Source organism: Dothidotthia symphoricarpi (genome assembly GCF_010015815.1).
Source record: "Dothidotthia symphoricarpi CBS 119687 unplaced genomic scaffold P153scaffold_10, whole genome shotgun sequence".
Lineage (NCBI taxonomy): Eukaryota > Fungi > Ascomycota > Dothideomycetes > Pleosporales > Dothidotthiaceae > Dothidotthia > Dothidotthia symphoricarpi.
Genome location: NW_022985017.1, coordinates 1,253,894 through 1,276,814, shown reverse-complemented (window position 1 = coordinate 1,276,814; position 22,921 = coordinate 1,253,894). Strand labels below are relative to the sequence as shown.

General features: G+C 49.5%; 8 protein-coding genes across 8 annotated transcripts; 5 read left to right on the top strand and 3 right to left on the bottom strand.

The window, feature by feature from the left end:
* Positions 1-600: 600 nt before the first annotated feature.
* P153DRAFT_357202 (uncharacterized protein) lies at positions 601-1,904 on the top strand (the record flags this gene model as incomplete). Its single annotated transcript, XM_033666710.1, has 4 exons — positions 601-1,231; positions 1,286-1,375; positions 1,428-1,459; positions 1,518-1,904. 4 exons carry the CDS (start codon positions 601-603, stop codon positions 1,902-1,904), a joined length of 1,140 nt encoding a protein of 379 aa, XP_033524052.1.
* Positions 1,905-5,226: 3,322 nt separating this feature from the next.
* Positions 5,227-7,806, top strand: P153DRAFT_23666 (uncharacterized protein). Its single transcript, XM_033662694.1, has 3 exons — positions 5,227-5,449; positions 5,506-5,799; positions 5,853-7,806. Exons 1-3 carry the CDS (start codon positions 5,385-5,387, stop codon positions 7,648-7,650), a joined length of 2,157 nt encoding a protein of 718 aa, XP_033524051.1. The 5' UTR covers positions 5,227-5,384; the 3' UTR covers positions 7,651-7,806.
* A 1,432-nt stretch (positions 7,807-9,238) lies between these two features.
* On the top strand, positions 9,239-11,586 carry P153DRAFT_340740 (PTR2-domain-containing protein). The gene is made up of 3 exons (XM_033665886.1): positions 9,239-9,752; positions 9,802-10,107; positions 10,159-11,586. The coding sequence occupies exons 1-3, from the start codon at positions 9,461-9,463 to the stop codon at positions 11,415-11,417; spliced, it is 1,857 nt and encodes a 618-aa protein (XP_033524050.1). The 5' UTR covers positions 9,239-9,460; the 3' UTR covers positions 11,418-11,586.
* Positions 11,587-11,867: 281 nt separating this feature from the next.
* P153DRAFT_357199 (uncharacterized protein) lies at positions 11,868-12,730 on the top strand (the record flags this gene model as incomplete). The annotated part of the gene is made up of 5 exons (XM_033666709.1): positions 11,868-11,890; positions 11,967-11,969; positions 12,020-12,285; positions 12,425-12,601; positions 12,657-12,730. The coding sequence occupies 5 exons, from the start codon at positions 11,868-11,870 to the stop codon at positions 12,728-12,730; spliced, it is 543 nt and encodes a 180-aa protein (XP_033524049.1).
* A 1,087-nt stretch (positions 12,731-13,817) lies between these two features.
* Positions 13,818-14,912, bottom strand: P153DRAFT_376072 (uncharacterized protein; the record flags this gene model as incomplete). The annotated part of the gene is made up of 1 exon (XM_033669631.1): positions 13,818-14,912. One exon carries the CDS (start codon positions 14,910-14,912, stop codon positions 13,818-13,820), a length of 1,095 nt encoding a protein of 364 aa, XP_033524048.1.
* Positions 14,913-16,629: 1,717 nt separating this feature from the next.
* P153DRAFT_376071 (uncharacterized protein) lies at positions 16,630-17,608 on the bottom strand (the record flags this gene model as incomplete). The annotated part of the gene is made up of 3 exons (XM_033669630.1): positions 16,630-16,725; positions 16,782-17,189; positions 17,330-17,608. The coding sequence occupies 3 exons, from the start codon at positions 17,606-17,608 to the stop codon at positions 16,630-16,632; spliced, it is 783 nt and encodes a 260-aa protein (XP_033524047.1).
* Positions 17,609-17,979: 371 nt separating this feature from the next.
* P153DRAFT_316837 (glycoside hydrolase family 13 protein) lies at positions 17,980-20,059 on the top strand. Its single transcript, XM_033665005.1, has 3 exons — positions 17,980-18,165; positions 18,215-19,398; positions 19,450-20,059. The coding sequence occupies exons 1-3, from the start codon at positions 18,091-18,093 to the stop codon at positions 19,985-19,987; spliced, it is 1,797 nt and encodes a 598-aa protein (XP_033524046.1). The 5' UTR covers positions 17,980-18,090; the 3' UTR covers positions 19,988-20,059.
* Positions 20,060-20,238: 179 nt separating this feature from the next.
* Positions 20,239-21,839, bottom strand: P153DRAFT_357195 (uncharacterized protein; the record flags this gene model as incomplete). The annotated part of the gene is made up of 2 exons (XM_033666708.1): positions 20,239-21,648; positions 21,702-21,839. 2 exons carry the CDS (start codon positions 21,837-21,839, stop codon positions 20,239-20,241), a joined length of 1,548 nt encoding a protein of 515 aa, XP_033524045.1.
* Between the last annotated feature and the right edge of the window lie 1,082 nt (positions 21,840-22,921).

Genomic DNA, 22,921 nt, shown 5'->3' with positions numbered 1-22,921 from the left:
TTGCGCTGCAACAATACCCGGAAAGATCTTAGTTGGCTTTTCTCGCCGTCTTTTCCGTTTGAATCGCAGCAGGCACAACTGTGTTGCTGCCCGTTGCGATAATTTCATGTGACTGGTGTCTTATGGTAGGCCGTAATCGCAGCCTTGCTGAAGGTAATTACCGTGGCTGGGGAGGTAGATCATCTTAGAGAAAGCCAGCCCCCATCTTTCCTAGCTCCAATCTTCAACTTCCTTGTCAATAATTCAACATCACAAGTACATTAGTGTTTTCTGCATAGCTCGCATGGTTTCCTCAAGCTTCGGCAACGTTACCCCGCCCCACCGGCGTCCACCGTTACCAAACGCCGCACCTTCTTCCACCCAGCTTTGCTTTCATCTGATTACCACCACGCGTTGCCCACGCCGATCGCGTTAGTCGACGACATTGTACCATACTGTACCGCTCTTCATATGCCGGGATTGCTAACATCAAAGCGACTTGTTTCTTTGCAAATTGGAACCGAAGCCTGTCAAGGTACGCACGGCCGCTCTTTCCACTTTCAAGCTTGTCGCAAGATTCTGTAAGCGGCAAGGATTAACAACAACTCAGCCTTTGCCATGATGTCCGACTTCAACGAGGCGAAAACACTCTTGAACCTTGAGAACGTACACACGTGGGCGCGCACAAAATTTCCAGAAGTCTTCTCTGCGCTGCCGAAAGCTTCGAGGGTCACGTTTCTGGACATCGAAGAAACAAGCTATAACAGATCTGTGCAAAGGTCACTGGGGCGTTCGACACATAGCAAGCTCCTTATTATAGGGGAGTACGCTCCAGGATCTGAAGACCCGGACTCTGGAGTTGGTGCCCATGTGCACTCAGACAACGCTGAAGTAAGCTTCTACCGCATCGACGAACCTGCTGGCGGCAAGATGGAGCTGCACCCTGTGAAATCTACGAGTACAGTCGCCTTCTTCGCGCCATTCTGTGATGTTGGGGACGATATGGGAGGCTCAAAGGCAATCTGTCGCGTGTCTGCTATCATACAATACTACTTTTTGGCCGCTGGTTATGTAAGCCATTTAGAAAGGCACAAGCAGGCCCCGCGCATGTTCACGAAAAACTTTGAAGAAGCTTGCCATTGGATCAAGAACGGCGGAGAACGACCGACTCCAGTCCCGTCATCCTCCTCGAGGGCCGCTACTGTACGGCGTGAGAGCAGAGAAAGTATTGAGACAGTAGCACATGCAGTCAGTAAGTGATGGATCGTGAGCCGTCTAATAGAACAGTTCTCACTATCTTGTGTAGCAACCACACCTCGGTCGGTGACCGTCACAGAAGTGAGAGCGTTTGTCCCATTGAAGCGAGAAAGAAAGGGCGACATAACAGATCAACTACGTAAGCCTCAAGAAGGGATTTCATGCGCCTGAATTCCCACTGATGACTTCAGCCAAACCAAAGCGACAAGCACGGGCTCGAAATGTATGTCTTCTCAGCTTCGAGCTCCACAACCTTCTATGGCTTCAACTGATCATTGTAGTCTACGAAGGCGAGTGAAAGCACTCCAACCCAAGGAATTCTCAGCAGCGTCGAAGCCAGCGAGGTTGGCGTCGCACAACTCAGAGATGAGATAGCCTCGCTGATATCTGAAAAGGCTGATCTACAATCGCATCTCAAACATGAAGGACATGCCTACCGTGGCCTCGAGCAAGAACTGGAACAGGCCCAGGAAGCAGCCGCCGAGGCGCAGGCCCGAGCAACTGAGGCGGAAGCTCTTGCAAGAGAATGTCAGAAAGAAGCCAAGAAGTGGAAAACAAAAGCGACACGAGCAGAGAAGGAGGCGGCGACCGCGAAGAACGAGCTCGAAGTGCTTCGGAGTGGTCTGACTAACGAACTCGGTGAGGTATTAAGGAGCTATGGGTTGTAAAAGTGAGGGTACTACACAGGGCTAAAACGTCTTGGGGCGATTAATTGATACCCCCCATTGTTTGTGAAGTACCTCGGAGTGTAAAAGAAGAAAAGCACGACATGAAGAGGATCGCAGTAAGATGGAGATTGGATGAACAAATCTTAGCAGCTCGATAGCATGTTCCACGCATTATACCCTGACTGCCAAATGAATGAAGCGATATATTTCTATTCATAAAGGATTAATACTGCGTCTCATTTATGATGTCCTGACAGATACAAAGAGACAGTGACTCACTTTAACTCTGAAGTGCTTATTAGAAGCCCCTCGGCGTACTATAAACAAATATTTGTTCTATTGAATAGTCGTCTGGAGGCTGAATGACTGTGTTTGTGTTCATTTTGCAGGAGCGAGTCTCGACGAAAAGATAGTTGGAAGTTGTGTCTGTCTTTCTGTGTTTTATTACGACAGATAGATTTCTGGCACATGGACTGTCTATGCCCTGGACTAAGTCCCAGCAGTGTATACTGACTCATTTTCACTGTTATTCGAGCTCCATAATCCCTCTGGGCTCCTGACATAAGTAACATGGAAATCAATGAAACTTGATACAATATACCAACCGTGCTTAAAGATCTTATATTATTCGCATGTAGATCTCCTATGCAAACTCGTTTTCGAAGCCTTGATCAGCTTTACGCCTTTCTATCTACGACTACCTACCTTTTCCTAGAAGGCATATGCTCAAAACTGTATTGCGACTTCCGGTTTAATCCTTTACCGAAGCTATCCATATGTTCGGGTTGACCTTTGTTCGTCTCTCCAGGCTGTCAAGAAATCACAAACTAACTCACATCGTTTGTATGTCATACTGTCCTAACTGTCTTGAATGCATGATGAGGGACACTATGAGCACGCTGATGCAAGACTCACAACACTAATGAGGTCGTAATGAGATCTATTGAGGAAAAGAAGAACCCTAGGAATAGAAACCTATCTGAGATAAAAGTAAACTAGCTACCGGTATGCATAATAGAATGAAGATTATTTGGTTATCTAGATGTAATGGAACAGGTTTGAATGATCGGATCGCTATACCTAGGACATCACAACAAGGGACCGACCAAGAGTTGTGGAATATGAAGAACCAGATAGCAGCCCACAAGTACCCCGAAATAACGTATTCGGATATCACCAATCGTCACTTGATCTAACCTACATCACTCTATAGTCAAGTTCCTCTTGTGTCGGACACTTGTTGTTTTCTTTTCGCAATCAATATTTATTCTTATGATCTAACTTTCGTGAGCCGGTGTTCTGTACCAAGACCCTTCCTTTTATGGTGTATTCTTTATTCTATGCTTTATTTCTAACACGCAGGCTACACCCACGTTTAAAGATTTTAATATTCTATCTTTGATGTAAGTTAACCCAGAGTTTTCGCGTGCGTTAACTTTTGCATCCAATGTGGTTCTAGAGGTGTTTGTTCTAGTCACCTAGACAAGCAGCTCTAAGTCAACTGTAAAAGCGGGAAATAGGCTACATTCTTTGTGGGCTTCTACGAGTCGCAAACTACACAATTGAAATTTCTTAAAGTGCTTGCAAGGTGAATACTGTTTGGAATTCAGGCGCAAGGTTCCTACACTAAACTTAGTCGTAGTTGTCAAGCTATTGCAAGATTTCGCTGCACCCTAGTGCCTGGTGTTTCAGTTGGCCGAGAGGCAGTTCCACAGACGAACGCCATTGCATTATGAACGCTGTTGAGAATCAGCTAAATTTGATTTGTGTCGAGAGCAGTTGGTATCTTATCAGCATTAAAAACACTGTGTATAGCACGAATGATATTAGACGTGTCTCCAAAATAGTAGTGGCACTTTCCCAATGCATCCAGAGCATGGAATACCCAGCCAGGGAGATACTGGAGCAGTATGGTTAATAAGCGAACAGTCTTTCGATATTCCATGGTAGACGATGACGCGAGTCTCGGGGTTCGTTAAGCACGATAGGGCAAAGCTGAGCGAGAAGAGTCTCAAGCCATGCCAAGGGCGTGGCGGTTGTCCAGCCCTTTTCACCTCCGATCTCGGAGCGAGAGGTGAACTTATACCTCGAATGTGCGCGCAGATTCGATTTTCGAGTATGCATTTCGCAGTATACGATCGATGCGCTACACCGGCGAAGACTAGACATGGGCGACTTGGAAGGCGATAGAAGGCAAGAGATTGCAACGAGAACAGGGCATGTGACCGACCGCAGCTAGCAGGAGTCGAAACCGAACAGAACAGAAATATCGAAGTCAAAGATTGAAGCACGAAGGCAGAGTAGAGTGTAGGGATGAGATACCACAACACCAACAACAACCCAATAAGGCTGTGTTCTCGCAAGGACTTCGAACCTTGGTCTTCCGTTGGAAATCGGCAATTACCTGGTACAGAATGAAGAATACGGGTGGAACTAGTCCAGTACTGGAGAAAAGAAGCAGAGAAGGTCTTGGTGACATCCTATGAGGCGTGTTGAGGACAGGAAGGGAATTCAGCGCCGAAGACAGGTGGAAAAACAAAGATGTGAGAAAGAATATGAACCGAGAGCAAAGGCGGAAGACCCTGGTTTATCGAAAGACGCAAAAAGATATTTGATATTGGCATTGTTGTCATACGCTTCGATTGATTGATATTAGTCGTTCTACAACAGGAAGACGAGGCCAACATCCACCGTTAAGGCCTCCTCACCATAACGCCACCAACGATCGCATCGGTTTTAATCACGACAGCCTCGGACAACGGGAAGTGGACAGGCCCACCCTTATCAGCAATGTCAGCATCTCGCCATGATACGAACTGTGCAATCGCCACGTGCATTCCCGCTCTCTACCGGCGAGATCTTCGGATGCCTGATCTCTCATTAGTTTGCTCGCAGCCAGGCCCTGAGAGGGCAGGCCTTAGTGGCGTCTACATTTTCGAATCCTGGCTATGGTCGTGATTGTACCTGTTGCTGATGCAGGAACACATGGTCGGCCGTTCTCCGCACATCAGGAGAGCGATCCCGAAGTCAAAGTATCGATTTGTAAGAGGCAATCATCCTTCTCATGCGGGTTCGAAGACATTGGACTCGAGATTATGGACCTGCCTTTCTCGGGCAGCTGTTTTGGCGCCACAAGGTTAGCTGTATGGCAAGTAAGGTTGTAAGGTTGCAACGTTCCGCGTCAGCCCAGTCGGCTAAACTAGTACACCATGGCCGCGGGATAAAAAACCCAAGCCATCCCTGCTTTCCGGCGGCCGAGCTTCTTTGTGGGCCGCATCACTCGCGACATTAGACCACAAGAGGCAGGAGACTTGATGATGAGGTTGTGCAGCAACTAGGATTGCATGGAGCCAGGTACGTGTGCGACAAGCACGGTGGGGGCAGGATGCGCTGCAATACAAATAAGCTTGCTGCCGTTCCTGGAGCTCTCGTTCGTTACCGACCCAATTCAATTGAGCTCTCACGAAGCTGGTCGCAACAATGGCACGTTACTTGAAGTTTGCTGCTGCGTTCGCCGCTACAGGCGCCGTTGCCATGACTCCAAAGTGCGTACAACACTCTCCAGCAGCATTGAAGGACGCGAATTCTAACGCAACGACAGGCAATTGATTAGCAACCCTCGACGCAGTGCGGCTGATCCCAGTCCTGATGGATCGGTAGCATTGCTCTCCGTGTCGGAGTATTCCTTCGAGGAGGGATCGGGGTCTTCGAGCATGCAGCTCATTGACCTCAAGACCGGCGAGTTCAAGGACGCTGGCTTGAACGTGAGCGAGATCAACGAAATCCATTGGCTGCCTGGCTCCGAGACGGGTATCATCTACATCAATGGCACCAACGAGGAGACGCCTGGTGGTGTCACCATCTGGATTGGCGACATCAATGACCCATCCGCAAGGTACGTGTCAAAACCCACGAGTTGGCTACGTTCCAGTCATTAACAATTATCAGCAAACTGGCTGCTTCGCTCGACGCGCCATACAACGGATTGAAGGTCGCCGCCACTGCTTCTGGAGACCTTCATTTCATGGTCAATGCGAAAGCCTACCCGAACGGCACCGCAATCAATCCCGAAACCGTAGTGGCCCCCAAGCATAGTGGCCGTCTTTACTCGGATATCTACGTTCGTCACTGGGATACCTGGCTAGACAACAACCGCTGGAACGTCTTCGCAGGAGCGCTGTCTGCGAACAGCAGCTACGCCCTAGCTGCTGGAGGCATGCGTAACCTTAACGTCGGAGTCAACTGGACCACCACCAGGTCTGAGACCCCCGTGCAGCCGTTCGGCGATTCTGGCGACTACGCTATTAGCCCTGACGGCACAAAGTATGCCTTCCTCAGCAAGGCCCCGCAGCTAAACAAGGCCAACTTCACCGCTAGCTACATCTATGTTGGTGCGCTCAGCAGCCCCGAGCTTCCTTATGCTATCAATGGTCCCGGTTCTGAGGCCTCCGAAGCTGGACATCAGGGCGCGTCTGGACTGCCGTCTTTCTCCCCTGACAGCTGCAAGCTCGCATACGTGCAGCAGGATGAGGACTATTACGAGTCGGATAGGTGGCAGCTGTACACGGTCGACATCAGCGCCGATGCTACCACCAGCAACCTCACCCCCCTCACTGCTGGCTGGGACCGCTGGGTTCAAGGACCGCTGACCTGGTCTGACGATGGCGAGTCCATTTATGTTACTGCAGAAGACCGGGCACGTGTAAAGATTTACGAGGTTCCCTTGTCCGCTGATGCGACTTTCCAGCCAGCCAACCTGACGGGCAACACATCTGTCTCTGCCTTCTCCCTTCTCGCTGATGGCTCGATCCTCGTAACAGCTTCTGCAATCTGGACGCCTACCGAGTACTACATCCTTGCCAACGGTACCAAGAACTCGCTCTTCTCTGCTAATCTTGTCGATGAGAACCTCGCTGGTCTCGGCCCGCACACCGTCTCGGAGATCTTCTTCAATGCCTCAGACCCCAACTACCACGATCTGATCCAAGCTTACGTTGTTAAGCCCACCAACTTCGTTGAGAACAAGACATACCCTCTGGCCTTCTTGGTACACGGAGGTCCACAAGGCTCATGGGCCAACTCATGGTCGAACCGCTGGAACCCCCAGGTCTGGGCTGATCAGGGCTACGTCGTCGTTGCTCCCAACCCAACCGGTTCAACTGGCTTTGGTCAGTACCTCACCAACGCCATCCAGGGCAACTGGGGCAGCTACCCATACTACGATCTTGTGAATGCGTGGACCTATGTTGACGAGAACCTATCGTTCGTCACCACCGACGACGGTATCTGTGCCGGCGCGTCCTACGGTGGATACATGACGAACTGGATCCAGTCCAATGACCTCGGCGACAAGTTCAGGGCCCTTGTCACGCACGACGGTATCTCCAACACCGAAGCTGCATGGACATCCGAGGAACTGTGGTTCATCCGCCACGACTACAACGGCACGATCTGGGAGTCGGACGCGTACAAGGAGTGGAACCCAATGAACCATATTGCCAACTGGAGCACGCCGCACTTCGTCATCCACAATTCGCTCGACTACCGTCTCCCCGAGAGCGACGGAATTGGTCTATTCAATATCCTCCAGGGTCTCGGCGTACCCAGCCGTTTCCTCTCGTTCCCTGATGAGAACCATTGGGTCCTAAACAGAGAGAACAGTTTGTTCTGGCACCAGGAGATCTTCAACTGGATCAACCATTACTCCAAGGGTACGCCGTTGGATAGTGAGGCGTGGGGCAACTGAGCACCGCGATCCCGTTGTATGATACGGTGCAGGCGAGGGCTGATGCAAGGTGTTGGCACTCCGTAAATGTCGCATGACGTTCAGTGTCACCAATGTAGAAAGCTGCATGTCGATGGCACGCCTGACATTTAATGATAATGAAACCATCTCAGATGATCCAAGTAGTTCCTGCTGTTTGATTGGTGTGCATGTCGTTGTGATAGTGGATGTTCGCACTAACTACGTGAAGTCAGTGCTGATTGTCCAGACTAATGAGCCGTTAGTACACATGCTTTGCGTTCTCTACGGCCTCGGTCTTTGCAGGGATTGGGCTATGGTCTCATGAGAACGAGCCTCGTGGAGACGCACTTCCACGCAACGGGGTCTGACTCGATATAGATATCTGTCGCGGTAAGCAAACGCCCAACTGTACTCATGCAGCGAGGAAACGCCCAGCTGTACTCATGCAGCCCGCCAAGTATATTGTCTTGTTCCCGGGAAAGAACGCCTGATCGAAATGCAAGTCGCTTTCCATGAGCAGATGCCCAGACTGGTTCCCGCTGTAAAGGTGTAAGGGTGTATGGGACACCTGCATACATCCATGACAGCCCTGCACGGCACTCCATGAATATTCAGAGTCTCGCGGGATTCCAGGCCAGGCATCTCGCGCGGTTCTTCGATAACATATCGGTCTGGGCACGCCATTGGGGAACTAGAGCACGCACAACGGCCCCACTGTCAGATGGACATGGGGCTGCCCATGCAAGTCGAGCTTCCAGAAAGATTGCGTGTGGGATCCATCTCGACTCTTCAGGCTTCGACAGCGATAAGCATGGCGTGTTGGGATTGCCACAAGTCTCTCGATGCCCGTCATGGTAAGGCATCCACGGCGTGAGCGGATTACTTCACTTGGCAATGTCACTGTCCTCGAAGCGAGCGGAAACCTGCGGTCCAAAAGTCAATCAGCGGAGGGGGATTACCTTGCAAAGGGTAGGAATGTCAAGCACAACCAATAACAAGCACGGCGCCTCGGTGGTAGTGCCCGAACGGGAGAGATGATAAGCACTGATGCCGATGCGCGCCGTGTCTTCTCGAAGTCTCCCAGAACACGGGACCCGAGCTTGTTTACCTACCCTGTTTCATTGGTCGGTTCCGAATGAGACGTTGACAACCTGCCTGTTCCAGCGCAGTGTGGCACAGTGAACGTTCGTGTGTGTGGGGAACAGCCGAGGAGTACGAAGCGCCCAAAAACGCCGTGAACTTGGCGCCCAGTCGGAGCGGTAGTGGGTTGCTACACCAAAGCATGCGACTCGGCGAGTTACTGAGTTTCTGACCACGGTTTGCTCTAGACAGAGGGTGTTGTTATCGCGCTTTCCTCGAGACGAGGTACATCCATTGCGAGAGGGGTATGCAGGACGCAGAACCGTGGATAAATTACGTGGCGCTGCGCATCTGCGCACTACGACGTCCAGATAAGAGGGAGCTAGTAGCGGATGTCGCGATGGCTCTGGTCCCTTAACTTTGGTGATCAGCCAATCGCCAAGACTCGAAGCAACGCCGCCAGCATCTCTTCCCTGGTCTTAGCTCTGTCAGTGGCTTGATAACGAGACACCGTTCGCTCAGAACCTACTATTAGCGCGATTGTAACGTCGCGTTGGTACTCACCTGCTTGAAACAGAGAGGCCGGCCAAGACGCAACTTCTCCGCTCTTCGCCGCCGCCGTTTGCATGGGTAGAGTATTAATTGTGTGCTTCCCCTCTGTTTGCGTTCCAGCAGGCAGCCCGTTCTCCCGCTCGTCAACCTGCAATCGACCCATTAGTCACTTGTCACTATGAGTTCTGCCGGAGGACCCAACATGGTCGACATGGCCATGTCCGCTGAGCCCAAGATCGCCACACCACTGTACGAGTTGAGCGAGAAGCAGGCCCTCGCGCACTCCAGCAACTCATCGAGTGTCGCCGCGCCCCCCGTCGAGTTCGAGGCCGACTTGGAGGGCGAAGAGCCCACCGCAGAGGAGCTCATCACGTTGCGCCGTGTTTCAGGCAAGATCCCATGGACTGCTTACACCATCGCCATTGTCGAGCTTTGCGAGCGTTTCGGTTACTACGGGTCCCAGGTGTTATGTATGTTGTCTGCATGTCGACCTCCTAACAAGTCACTGACCATGTGCAGACACCAACTTTGTTCAACAGTCACTCCCCGTGATCGATGGCGTTGTTTCGAGGACTGGAAAGGACCCACGTACTGAGGGTCAGCCTGGTGGTCTCGGTCTGGGCCAGCGTGCCTCGTTCGGTATCGGTACCTTCAACTCTTTCTGGGCCTACACAACGCCCATCCTCGGTGCCATCATTGCCGATGAGTACCTTGGTCGCTACAACACAATCTTCATTGCCATCGCCTTCTCCATCATTGGCCACATTCTACTGGTTATCTCGGCTATTCCCGCAGTGCTCACGAGCGGCAATGCGATTGCACCCTGTACGTTATCCCACCTTTCAACAATATCGTCAACTCGCTAATTCGATGCAGTCATTCTTGGTGTTATCGTCCTCGGTTTCGGAACTGGCGCTTTCAAGGCCAACGTCTCACCCCTGATTGCAGAGCAATACCGCCAGACCAAGCCCCGTGTGGTCATCGACGCCAAAACTGGCGATCGTGTTATCTCAGACCCCAACATTACCATCTCTCGCATTTTCCTGTACTTCTACATGTTCATCAACGTTGGATCGCTCACCGGCCAGATCGGCATGGTCTACGTTGAGAAGTATGTTGGATTTTGGTTGGCGTGGTTACTCCCCACCCTCCTGTTCTGCTGCTGCCCCTTCGTCCTCTGGTTCTGCAAGGGAAAATACCATCTCAGCCCGCCCACAGGCTCAGTCCTTACTCGTGCCATCAAGCTGTTGTCCCTTGCGACCAAGGGCAAGTGGTCTGTCAATCCCGTCCAGACTCGCAAGAATTTCAAGAGCGAACACTTCTGGAATGATGTCAAGCCCAGCCACCTTGGCAGCAGCAAGCCTAGATGGATGCAGTTTGACGACGCCTGGGTCGACCAGGTTGCTCGTGGTCTCCGTGCCTGTTCTTGCTTTACATGGATCCCTCTCTACTGGCTCTCCTACAATCAGATGAACAACAACTTGGTCTCGCAAGCCGCCACCATGAGGCTCAACGGTGTACCCAACGACGTTATTACTAACCTGAACCCCATCTCGCTGGTCATCTTCATTCCTCTCGTTGACAACTTCCTGTACCCCGCTCTCCGCAAGTACAAGATCAAGTTCACGCCTATCAAGCGTATTGCTTTCGGATTCATCCTCGCCTCCATGGCCATGGTTGCTGCCTGCGTTATCCAGTATTACATCTACAAGGAAGGTCCTTGCGGTAGCCACATGAACTCCTGCGACGAGAAGGCTGACATCTCCGTCTGGGTTCAGGCCGTACCCTACGTCCTGGTCGGTTTCTCTGAGATCTTCACCTCCATCACTGGTCTCGAGTTTGCCTTCACCAAGGCGCCCAAGAACATGAGATCGCTTGTTACTTCGTACTGGCACTTCATGTCCGCCTTTTCCAACGCCATTGGTCAGGCTTTCGTCTCGCTATCTGAGGACCCGCTTCTTGTCTGGAACTACGGTGTCGTAGCCGTGCTCGCTTTCGCCGGTGGTGTTCTATTCTGGTTCCACCAGCGCGGCACCGACAAGAAGGAAGATGCGCTCAACATGCTTCCCGACTCCAACTACGTTGGCCGTGACAGGAGGCACAGCGCAACCGAGGTTGCCAATTCCACTGCTTAGGCTTGTTATGTGTTGGATACGTATGATCGATGTTCCTAACATGATATAACGGTATGTAATGCGTCTTGGGATGCAGAATGTGGACGCCATCTCAGTGTGGTAAGGGCCATGTGAAGTAAGAGTCGATGATACCTATTTGCCTTGATAGCTTTTTGTTAATGCACGAGAGGATTCCCTCGCTATACTTTCAATTATGATCTTACTGCACGTCGTGATGTTATTTTCTCATCTTTAATGACTGCCTATAACGTCGGTGAGCTCTCCAAGTCGTGTTATCTATCATGGATACTTGTGGTTCAATGAACGCTTCAAAAGCTTGCAAGGTGCTTGAATGGAAGTGAAGGTGTATAATTGGGAAGTTGGGCCATGCAAGCGTAGAATGCACAAAACGCATCTAGATTCCGGCATTAGTTTGGAGAGTGAGGCGAAGTCTGATGACTTCGTACGATAATGCAGTGGAAGATTGCCGACCGGTGCGTCCTGTCTTGGTCTTTGATTGCTTTGCATGCCCTAGTTTTGTTGTTTGCTGTCATACTAGAGATCGCATAGATGGTACGTTGCGATATCGGTGGGGAAATGCTCTTGACGGCGACGTGGTACAGGTCAATTGCTGCTGCTGTGGCGGTCGTGGCTGCTGCGAATGTGGCGGCTGCTGCATTATTCTTCTTGACTCGGTTGTTGATTCGTCCACCACAATGTACTGTCCTGTTCGACGTCTGTGTCTTCCGCTGCATCTTTGTCGTTCTTTCGGCGGTTTCATGGCTCTGCCGTGATGTAGGCTTTTCGAAGCTCACAGCTGAGCGAGATGGGAGCCGAACGGAGGCCATTGTTTGGGGTGTGTATTTGAGGACGAGGTTGTTGAGGCGAGGTGAGCTGTTACGAAGTTTGACTTTTCATGCTGCCCCGACGGGATTAGCAGGTGGGGTCAGATCTGGTATGAGACGGCAGGTGCGGTGGACGGCAGTCATGATACTCGAACTTGTCTTCTCTTCTCTTCTCTTCGCTAGCAAGGAGCAGCCGCCTAACAGCATGTCTGCCGATCTTGGCTCATGTGGTGTACTTGGAGCAGCCGTTCAACAGCGTGTCTGTAGATCTGAGTCACTTGCCACCTAACGATGGAGTTGCACTTTGTCGTGTGCATGTTCTTATGCCGGTGTTGGGGCTTCATACTAAGCTGACTCCAAGTACGTCTGCTGTGGGGACATACCTAGCGATATTTCCATTCTCTTTGTAGACTAGATATTGACAAGCAGGCAGAGTTCTGTGCAATATCCAAAGGACGTGTCTTTCCGCTGAGCCCAGCGCCCGGTTAATGTACTGCCGGTATGCAAGTGCACATTGTTGTTCGTGTCTGTATCTTTCTGCGTATAAGAAGAGGGGCAGCTTGATAGAGCTCAACGGAAGACAAGTGTCACAGGCATGTCTGCGAGGGACTATATGTTGATGAGACGTTGAGGTGAGAATGATACGTAAGATCCTTATGTGAGATTGCTAAAAAGCGCTCTTAGCGTGTGAGATACATCAATCCTACAGCACGTAATTTTGTCTATTGGGTGACAGGATTTGATAGTTCTGTTTGCGCACGTCGTTTGCCTGGCGTTAAGTCTTCTCCTCGTTCCCGCCCTCCGATTCTCCTCGTCCCTACCGTCCATCTTCTTATCCTCCCGAAGCTGACTGCTGTACCCTACACCCAACTCAGTGACTGGAGCGCACAAGATGACATACCCCAACCGCCAAAAGAAGGCGGCACAACAGTCTACCCACAGCATACCAGCAGCAGCAGAAAGACCAGTGAGCCACACAGAAACGGTAATCTCGTTTATGAGTTCTCTTTTTCAGGCCATGCTCGAGCACTTATAGAGTCTGAGATAAACTTATATCACGTCGGGCAAAACACAATTATATCGAACCCAATTATATTGTACGATGAAGCTTGGCGATTTGTCCTCAGCATGTCACTGAAAACATAATGTACAAGGCTGTTCGACAATGCTAAAAGCACCGGGCGGGAGTTTCAAAGAAAATGAGGAATCGAGAACGATAATAATCATTCTTTCGTACAACCCATAATCGTGCAATCTTGGGTCAAAGTCGTGTACGGATACGTTTGAAACAGAAGAGCGGTGATACAAGTAGTGTACAAAATGTTGTTACAAAGAATAGGAGATACAGACTTGTACCAAGGAAGAGACATAAGCCATGCGCCAGAACCCAGATCATAGAGTATTTTGCCGTACTTACCGGTACTGCCGTTCAAGGCCTGTGCGTGTAGGTCGAATGAGTTCGATTGCGTGCCAAGGAGAGCTTCGATGGTTATCTGACTATCTTTCCATGCCGAGAAATGAAAAGCTGCTCATCGCCAAATTGTCCATGGCTGCTTTTGTATCCGAATCTGTGCCATCAATTGCTTTGCTCCTTCACGATGCCCCAACACCAAAGACACAACATCTGGTGAGTATCGAGTCCACACAAGCAAAGTCCTGTCTGTCTCTTGGGTGTGCAGGCCTTGTATTGTCGAATTTCTTCTTCTTCCCTCTTAAAGCAGGGTAAGCATGTCCAACGATCCAGAAAGTGCGCCCTCAACGTACATTGGCAGGGTTTGATTTCAGAGACCGTTGACGTGTTAGTTGGACGAAGCCAAGAGAGCTTTCGTCCAGGCTGAAGAACATCCGGACCCTTCGATGCTTTAAGAAAGAAACACACCTTGCACAATGAGATTTTGCGTGCTTCAGTCGTATGGCAAAAGGAGCGAAGGACTGGCGATGGAACTCCATGGTAAGAGGAGGTGGATACTTGTTGTAGCGAACACTTCCCCAGGTTGAGGTCAAGAATCTCACTGAGAGATTCAGGGTCGGCAAAAGATGCATCCTCTAATGGGACGTCAAGAAAGCCTTGATCATGATAGGGGCTCGTATAACCGGTTGAAGAATTTTGCCATTGGGGGGCGGTGTGGTCTTCAAGTGCGAGGTGATGAGGACTAAGTATCGAAACCTCCAGAGGTTCAAGAAGTACGAAGCCACTGTAGTTAGGCAATTCGTCGGAATCGCTCGGAGTTTCGTAAATGCTTTGGTACACGCAGTGGATACGGCATTCATCGCAGGTCGCCAATTTGCATTTTACACACGGCTGTGATCTGACATGGCGTCTCTCAGCTTTCGTTCCGCATTCGACGTACTCGGTACACTCGTAGGCGTAGAAGAACATTGATTTGGAATGACGGTTGTTCCGAATTTGGATCCCTCGACCAGAACAGTTTAACTTTCCTAGAAGATTGTCCATGCTGCTGGCTCGAGGGAAAATGGTATGATAGGCCGCTTTTGATGATAGTGCTAAAGACAACAGGTCTTCCGGGAACAGATTCGTAGCGATGCTCTCCAGTAGCCCGTATTGCTCGAGGATACGGACAAGCAAACACGATGTTGTGCCATCGTCTTGAGTTTCCATTTTCTTCCGTGCACTAGATACGGCTGGTTCTTGCGATCGCTTGCGCTTCATGACTGGACCTGGTTGTTCCGGCTGCTGCACTGGCTGGCGTGATGTGCGCTGTTACCCGCTATAAATAGGACTCGGGTCTACTGAATTGTATAAAATACCTTTGTCAGTGGTGAAAGACAAAGAGTAGTGAACACGTGTGGCACGGTGCTCTTTGGGCCGGTGAAAGCCCAGGCAGCGTGTGGTTGAATCTAGGGAAAGACCATACTATAGTCGCGCGTACATCAAGTAAAGCTAGAGAGCTAGGAAGCCGCGATGGACAACATGGCGCTCGTGAAACAAGCGCCTGCCTGCGTACGTTTCGGACATCTTGTATTTTATCTTGAAGCAGACCGCCATGAGAGTGAGGATATTGCATGGTAGAATCAAAATTTACACGACGTACATCGTAAAGTTTCTCAAATTCACAGTCCTATCAGCTTGTCTCTACCATACTTCTGTTCTCAGATCTGAACCCATTTTGTATTATTGTGCGGTTGAAGATGATATCGGGTAGGTTCGGAACACTCGTGCGCAACATGCATTAGTTGAAGAAGGAAGAAAGCTTCGGTGATAGCACGGCTTATGCCGAAACAGTAATGAGACGTTATTAGGAGTAGAGACAAGATCTGAAGATTTCCAGCTCTATGAAGGCACGAATCACAAGACCAATAATTACTCCGGGGAATTACGGAGGTCTTCACGCTAAGGCAATGTGCGATTATGTAACATGCCTCGGTTCTCGACGATCGGCACTCGATGCTTTCTGTTTTTCAAGCTTTTGCGATACATCTGTCTTACACTAAATTGACTACATTGTCTCCAGAACGTAAGTGTAGCTGCCATGTATATTGTCCCTGCAAGTCTTATGTGTCAACGTTGTCATCACTCTTCCTTCAACCATTTGCGTAGGCACGGCAACTGTGGTTTACAATATCAAAAGAAATGTTCGCGAACCTTTTTGCTATACAGCGTGCATCTAAATGTACAGGTTGTAATAAAGGCTGTTGTAAGACAAGTAAGACTAAAATGTCCGTTCTGACTTAGCTTTGAGTGGCTTGCTTTATGATTTGACTCGTAGTCATGATCAATCTTGATACTTACAAGTCATCCTACACCCAATTTTCTTATAAAATCTTCCCTAATTTGTTCTTGACGTTCCATCCATACTTATAGTACACGCACTAGCTACAGAAAAGCTCCACATCCTTCACCTAGATGGTCTTAGCTTTGCATACACACTGCCATTCCAAACTGACTTCCTGTCTTGCTTTCCAAAAAGTTCAAATTCTTTTCTGAGACTTCAATGTTTGGCGATCTTAAACAATCGACACACATGTAGTATCTGCACATCCTAGCTAAGCGGCGAAACAGTTTGGCTAATATATTGTTAATGTCGCTTAGCAACATCTGATGCTCAAGTTCTGTACGAAGGCTATTAGAGAAATATACTGGCATGACATGTATTGAGATTGAAGGGGTATAAAACTAACCCGATGAGCATGGAGCGAGCATTTTGTTGGAAGGTGATCCAAACCCGATCTCAGAATCAATCACCAAATCTAAGAATCAAATAGCGAACAATCTTGATGCGTCCATTAAGTGTTGCTACAAGAACTCAATTTCATGAATGTCAATAGAAACATCAATATATATATATATATGTATCCACAGAGTAAAATTAAGGTGTCTACCGGAGCTGGGGCTGTTCCTCATTCTCGAGATGTGTATTTGACACAATCTACTCCCTGCGCTGCCTTGATGAATAGAGGGATATTTGACCTACGAAGAAAGTCGCGATAGCTGTTACCGCAACGACAGTATACGTAAGAGCGACCTAAGACATGGTTGTCAGCATACACGTGTTCGATCTCAGGAGATGGGATATCGTACCTTGAAATCATCGTCCCAAATCTTTGCGGACTGGAGATGTCTAGTGGCCGACCATACGTGTAAGAACAATCCTACGATCATGCAAAGCGTTGATGTAGTCAGGAACATGACCGGCATCTGCCATGTGAAGACCTGGAGGAGGCTAGGTTGTCGGCGTCCCGTCTTCGTCGAGCGTCGTCGTTCACCGTTGGTCTTGGCTAACAGTCTACGCAAATTCTCCAACCCGTCACGGTGCGCAGAGATACGATGCAGACGTACAGTTTGATCCGCTGCAGTCAAAAGACTGAAGAGGGAGAGAATGATGCCGCAATACCAGGAGGTTCGGATTGGCCATGGTGATTGTTGTCCGTTAGGAAGGATATTGGGCCAGCTTCCAGTCGAAGTGAGAACGCCAGCAAGAAGTGCAGACTATCGGATATGTGAGTGAGCAGTTCATTCGTCTGGTTTGCCAGTATGTTGTACACGTTACCATGAATGCTTCAAGTGCGCAATGCACAACGAACAGCATCCCAACGTAAGACAAAGGATTTGCGAGAATAGACACGTACCACAACACCCACAAAACTGAGCTCGCTCAGTTTGTTATCTCTCCATCGTTTAGTCAGCTCATCCTTCTCTTTTGGATCCTCGGTGTTGAGCAAGATTTCAATCGGATCATAGGTCGAAGAGTCAGGTGCATAAATGCCACCGCCGAAGAAACGCAGAAACGTCCAAATGCTCCTCTTGTCTCCCTCTTTCGAATTTGATCGCGTCTCATGCGAAGAACCACCTAACATCGGTGTATGCTCGCTAGCTCTGCCATCTTCGGCATCTGAATCATACGTCATCTCTCGGAACGTTTTTCGGTGACCGTTAACGTTTCTATGGGCGTGAGAACTCGGACCGAGATGTGGAGAAGGATGTCTGAAGAAGTGTAATAAACATGCGGGGGCAGTCTCTGTCCATGTACTTTTTGTGAGACTGCCTCTAAGCGCATGGCCGTGACCGTGACCGTGACCCATGACATGCCGGTTCGCTTTCCCAGCCAACGGCCGCGACCCTAAACTCGATCCGATTGGAAGATACAACGCATGATCTTGGCTCTCCTGTCGCAACTGTTTGTTGTCTAGAGAGAGTGCGAACTCGCGCATGTATAGATGCTAGGTATACGGATGCATAGGCAGGTGCTGCTTACAGCAAGGATTGCCGCGGTTCTTTCCGCACTCGACTTGGCAGAGAAGGATGATGACGTTCCTCAACCACTCGCGGGGCATATAACAAAGTAATTCTCAGAAATCACATCATCACAAAGACAATTGCAATCACAAAAATGGCAACCAGCAAAAAAGATTTGTACGTCGGAACCGACAAGCACCGTTGGTGGAAGGAGGCAGTGGTGTACCAGGTGAGCTTGAAGATGATTGGTCGAGGTGTGTAGTTGATCAGGTTGATAGGTTTACCCAGCATCTTTCCTCGATACCAACGGGGATGGATGGGGAGATGTTCCTGGTATCACGCAAAAGCTTGATTACCTGAAAGATTTGGGAGTCGATGTGATCTGGATATCGCCCATTTACAAAAGCCCGCAGGCAGATATGGGCTACGACATTGCAGATTACGAAGATATTGATCCAAGCTATGGAACCCTAGAAGATGTGGACAATCTTATCAAAGAGATCAAGAAGCGTGGCATGAAGCTGGTCATGGACCTTGTTGTCAACCACACTTCGGAGGAGCACGCCTGGTTCCTGGACTCACGATCCTCAAAAGAATCATCCAAACGAGATTGGTACATCTGGAAACCGGCGAAATATGACGCTGATGGCAATCGTCAACCTCCCAACAACTGGGCCCAAATTCTAGGCGAAGCTAACTCAGCCTGGACTTGGGATGAAAAGACGCAGGAATACTACTTCTCACTTTTCACGCCTGAGCAGCCTGATTTGAACTGGGAGAACACTGCAGTCCAAAATGCTGTTCATGATGTTCTACGCTTTTGGCTTGATCGTGGTGTTTCCGGTTTCCGCATGGATGTCATCAATTTGATCTCCAAAGTCCAAACGTTCGCGGATGCAGAAATTATAGTGAAAGACAACAAGTACCAACCTGGCGACAAATTCTACGCCAACGGCCCACGACTGCACGAGTTTCTCAAAGAGATCAACCGCAAGGTATTGTCAAAGTATGACACGCTGACAGTCGGAGAAATGCCGTTTGTCCGCGACGAGGACGAGATTATCCAGGTCGTTGGAGCACAAAATGAGGAGCTCAACATGATTTTCTCCTTTGATCTAGTGGACATCGACAACGTTCCAGGAGACTTCAAGTACACTCTCCATCCATGGGATGCAAGGGATCTGAAAAGGGTTGTGAGCAGGCTCCAGCGCCTGATGCTCGAGCGCGATGGCTGGAACTCACTCTTCGTGGAGAACCATGACCAGCCACGGAGTGTTAGCAGGTACACAGACGACAGCGACGAGTGGCGTGAATATGGCGCCAAACTTCTTTCACTCATGCAGACTACTCTCGCCGGTACTTTGTACGTGTACCAAGGCGAAGAAATTGGTATGAGGAATGTGCCTGAGAGCTGGGGTCCGGAGGAGTACAAGGACATCGAGAGCATCAATTTTCTCAAGAAGTATTTAATGACCTTCTCGCCCCTACAATATCAGGTGCTAACAACAGATAGATACCGCGATCTTTACCCCGGTGATGAGGAAAAACAAGCTCTAGCTCGGAAGATCATGCAACGCAAATCCCGCGACAACGCTCGTACCCCAGTGCAATGGACATCCGATGCCCACGGGGGGTTCACCTCACCTTCTTCCAAGCCCTGGATGCGCGTAAATGACGACTACAAATCCATCAACGCCGCCGCCCAACTCGCAGATCCCAACCCCTCTCCCGGCACACTCTCCGTGCATGCGTTCTGGAAACGAGCGCTTGCAAACCGCAAACAAAACAAAGACGTTTTCGTATACGGCGATTTCGAAGTGCTGGACCCCGAAGACAAGAAGGTTGTTGCGTATAGGAGGTGGAGTGAGAAGAGTTCATTCATTACAGTGTTGAACTTGAGCGGCGAAAAGGTAGCGTGGGAGAAGCTGGGTGATCTGAAAGTGAAGAAATGGGTTGCTGGGAACTATGATGAGAGGGAGCTAGAACAACGGGCGTTGGGTGGCAAGGTGGAATTGAGACCCTGGGAGGGTGTGTTGGGGATGCTCGAATGAAGTCAGGGACAAAGAAGTAACTTCGATTGCTGTTCTTCGAATGGAAGGACTATCGTAGCAGCAATGACGATTAAATCACTTGCGTCATACTTCATTATGCCTGTCCATGTATGTCCTACATTCTCACCAACTGCCTTATTCAAAGGGCTTGCTCGATATCGGTCGAGCCTTCAACATTGTCCTTAGTCATTCTCGGTTTTCTGGCTCTGTCCAGGTTGATCGGGCCAGCATTCCCACCGCAAGCCTCTCATCTATCTCTTCTTTTTCTCATCTCTCTCGCCCCTTCTTTTCTCCTCCCTCTCCTTTCCCTCCACCCTACCCGTGATCTTCTCCTCAAAGACTTCCGGATGCAGTGTCCTACCCGTCTTATCACGAAACCTCCAACTAAGCCTATCCCACACCATCTGAGAATCCTGCTGCAAGATCTTCGCAATCAAGCGTAAGTCATCGCCGGAAAACGTGTCGTTGGGCTTGACTTCGAACTCGAGGGGGGCGGCTCTCGCAGCATTTGCGGAACCATGTACAGAGCCGTTCTTAGACGGTTTTTTGGAGCCCTTCTCGGAAGGGGTGCGGATGGTAGGTGCTGGGGTGGGGACTTTGGGTTCAGACACAGCTACGGCAGGTGGAGCGTTCCACGGGTTGGCCTCGGCGATGCCATTGTTGTTGTTCTGGTCGGCGTTCGTAGTCCATACGTCGCCAGCAACCCCAGTGTTACCTGAATTGTCCCAAGAGTTCCCTGCATCTCCACCGCCGTCAGGTTTGTTGTTCCATCCGTTATCTCCAGTAGCAGCGTCTCCACCTCCTATATTTGTGTCTCCCCATCCACCGCCTGGCCCAGAATCGTTGGCCCCGTCCCATCCTCCCCCGTTACCAGTGCCATTGGCATCAGCGGAAGTGCCAGGTGCTCCCCAATCTCCCTTGCCGCCACTCACGTCGCCACCAGCTCCCCAAGTATTATTGTTCGCGTCCCCAGCGGCTTCCCAAGTATTCTCGCCTCCAGTAGCATTCGCATCAGTAACCCAATTTTCACCAGTGTCTGCATTCCAGGCATTGGCTGCATCTCCACCAGATGGCTCATCCTTCTTCTCTTCCTTCTTTTCCTTATCCTCCTGGTTCTGGTTCTGGTTCTGGTTCTTGCCCTTGTCCTGGTTCTTATCCTTGTTCTTCTGCTTCCCGCCACCGCCCTTGACATTGGCCGGCTTCCAGTCTTTGGGCTTGATAGTATTAAAGCGATCTTTGCATGCATTTCCTGCTTTGCCAATCTCTTCGCCAATGACAGCCCAACTGATACCTGCATTGTTCGTCTTCATATCCAGAATCTTGGCATCTTGCTCCTGAGTAAAGCCGTCAGAGTCGGGAGTCTCCTTCTTCGACTTGGAGGACTTCTTCGACTTTACGCTTGCTTTCTCGGCGTCGGGTGCAAGCGCGCCGAATAGACCAAGCATGTCGCCAGTGTCTTCAACTACGTCGCCCTTCTTTGAGGCAGACTTCTTGGATGGTGCTTTGGACGGAGCTTTGGCTGATGCCGCTCGCACCGATTGCTTCGCCGATGGGACCTTGGCAAGGTTATCTGCAGTGAGACGGGGTTTGCCCGAGCCGGTGAGCTTGCCTCGGCGGCCATCGCTTGCTACCCACTCCACGACTCCGCCGGGAGTGGTAACCTGATTGATGTTAGTGATCGCGTATTACCTGAAGGGCCGGTGAGGCTCTATACCATGTCAGCGAATGCATTGGGCTTGGGCGGCTGGGGTGGTGGTGGGGGTCTCTGCTCTTTGAATGGCTTATCGCTGAAGCCGAGGATGTACGCCATTGAGACGCGCTTTGCATGGTTGCTTTGGTCCGCCATGCTCATTGAGGTGCAAGTAACTGTAGGGCGTTTGGAGTATTGAAGTTGTGTGACCAAGTCTGAGACGACTGTTGACTAGATGTGGAGTGCCACCTGCAGCATAGCAAGGAAATATCAGGTGGGTTTGGATACTGCAAAGGCGAAAAGCCTGGCACCAGGATTGAGCCGTTTGCTGTAAAAAGGTGAAGAGGCGGGCGCCCAAAGTCGTCTTGGCGCGGCAAAGGGAAAGACAGCATCGCGACCGTGAACACAGAACCTTTGGAAAATGTAGAGTAGAACATCAAGGCAGGAGACAACGTTTGATCGATGACAAGGATACAATACATACGAAAGGCATCGTTATACAGATGCGTGTTTAACTTGCTAACAGTGACGCAAATGCTTGCTCTGATGCGACAGAGCAGGTAAGAATTGAAAAGGTGAATCTGGTATTGATTGATAGCATAGGAACGAATAACGACCAATTCATAAGTTATGCACTAAACCTATGTGAGAATGACGCTCTGCGAAGTGTGAGAATACTTTTCGCAGTCGATATTGCTACTCATAGCTTTTTACTGATTGAGAGGCGCGTCTCGCAATAGCGAGCCACTAGAACATGAGAAGACTGTAACGAAAAGAAGATGAACATATATAGATGCGATGTTGTGAGAGACGCGGCGCGTCGAGACTATGTGACGCATAAATTGGGACGAACAGGTCTTTTTAAAAACACGATATGGACATGTATACGTAATAAAGGTTGTTGGTATTCGTGTTGTTGATTTTTCATCACTAAAGAATTACAAAGCACTAAGGTACAAAATCAGGTAATTTACCCCGCAGCTTTGTTAGGTAAAAAACACAGAAGAAAGACTACATTTTACACTATAATACAGTATAAAACGTAAAGTAAATTTATATAAACTTAATATAAAATAACTATAGTTTATTTTTAAATAGGTAAGTAAATTTATACCTTATTTTATAATAAGTATATAAAGATATTTATAACTATTATATATTAAATTATACTATAAATAGTATATTTCTTAACTATTATAGCCTAGTAAGTATATTAGTAGAGGTATTTTTATACTATGTAGAAT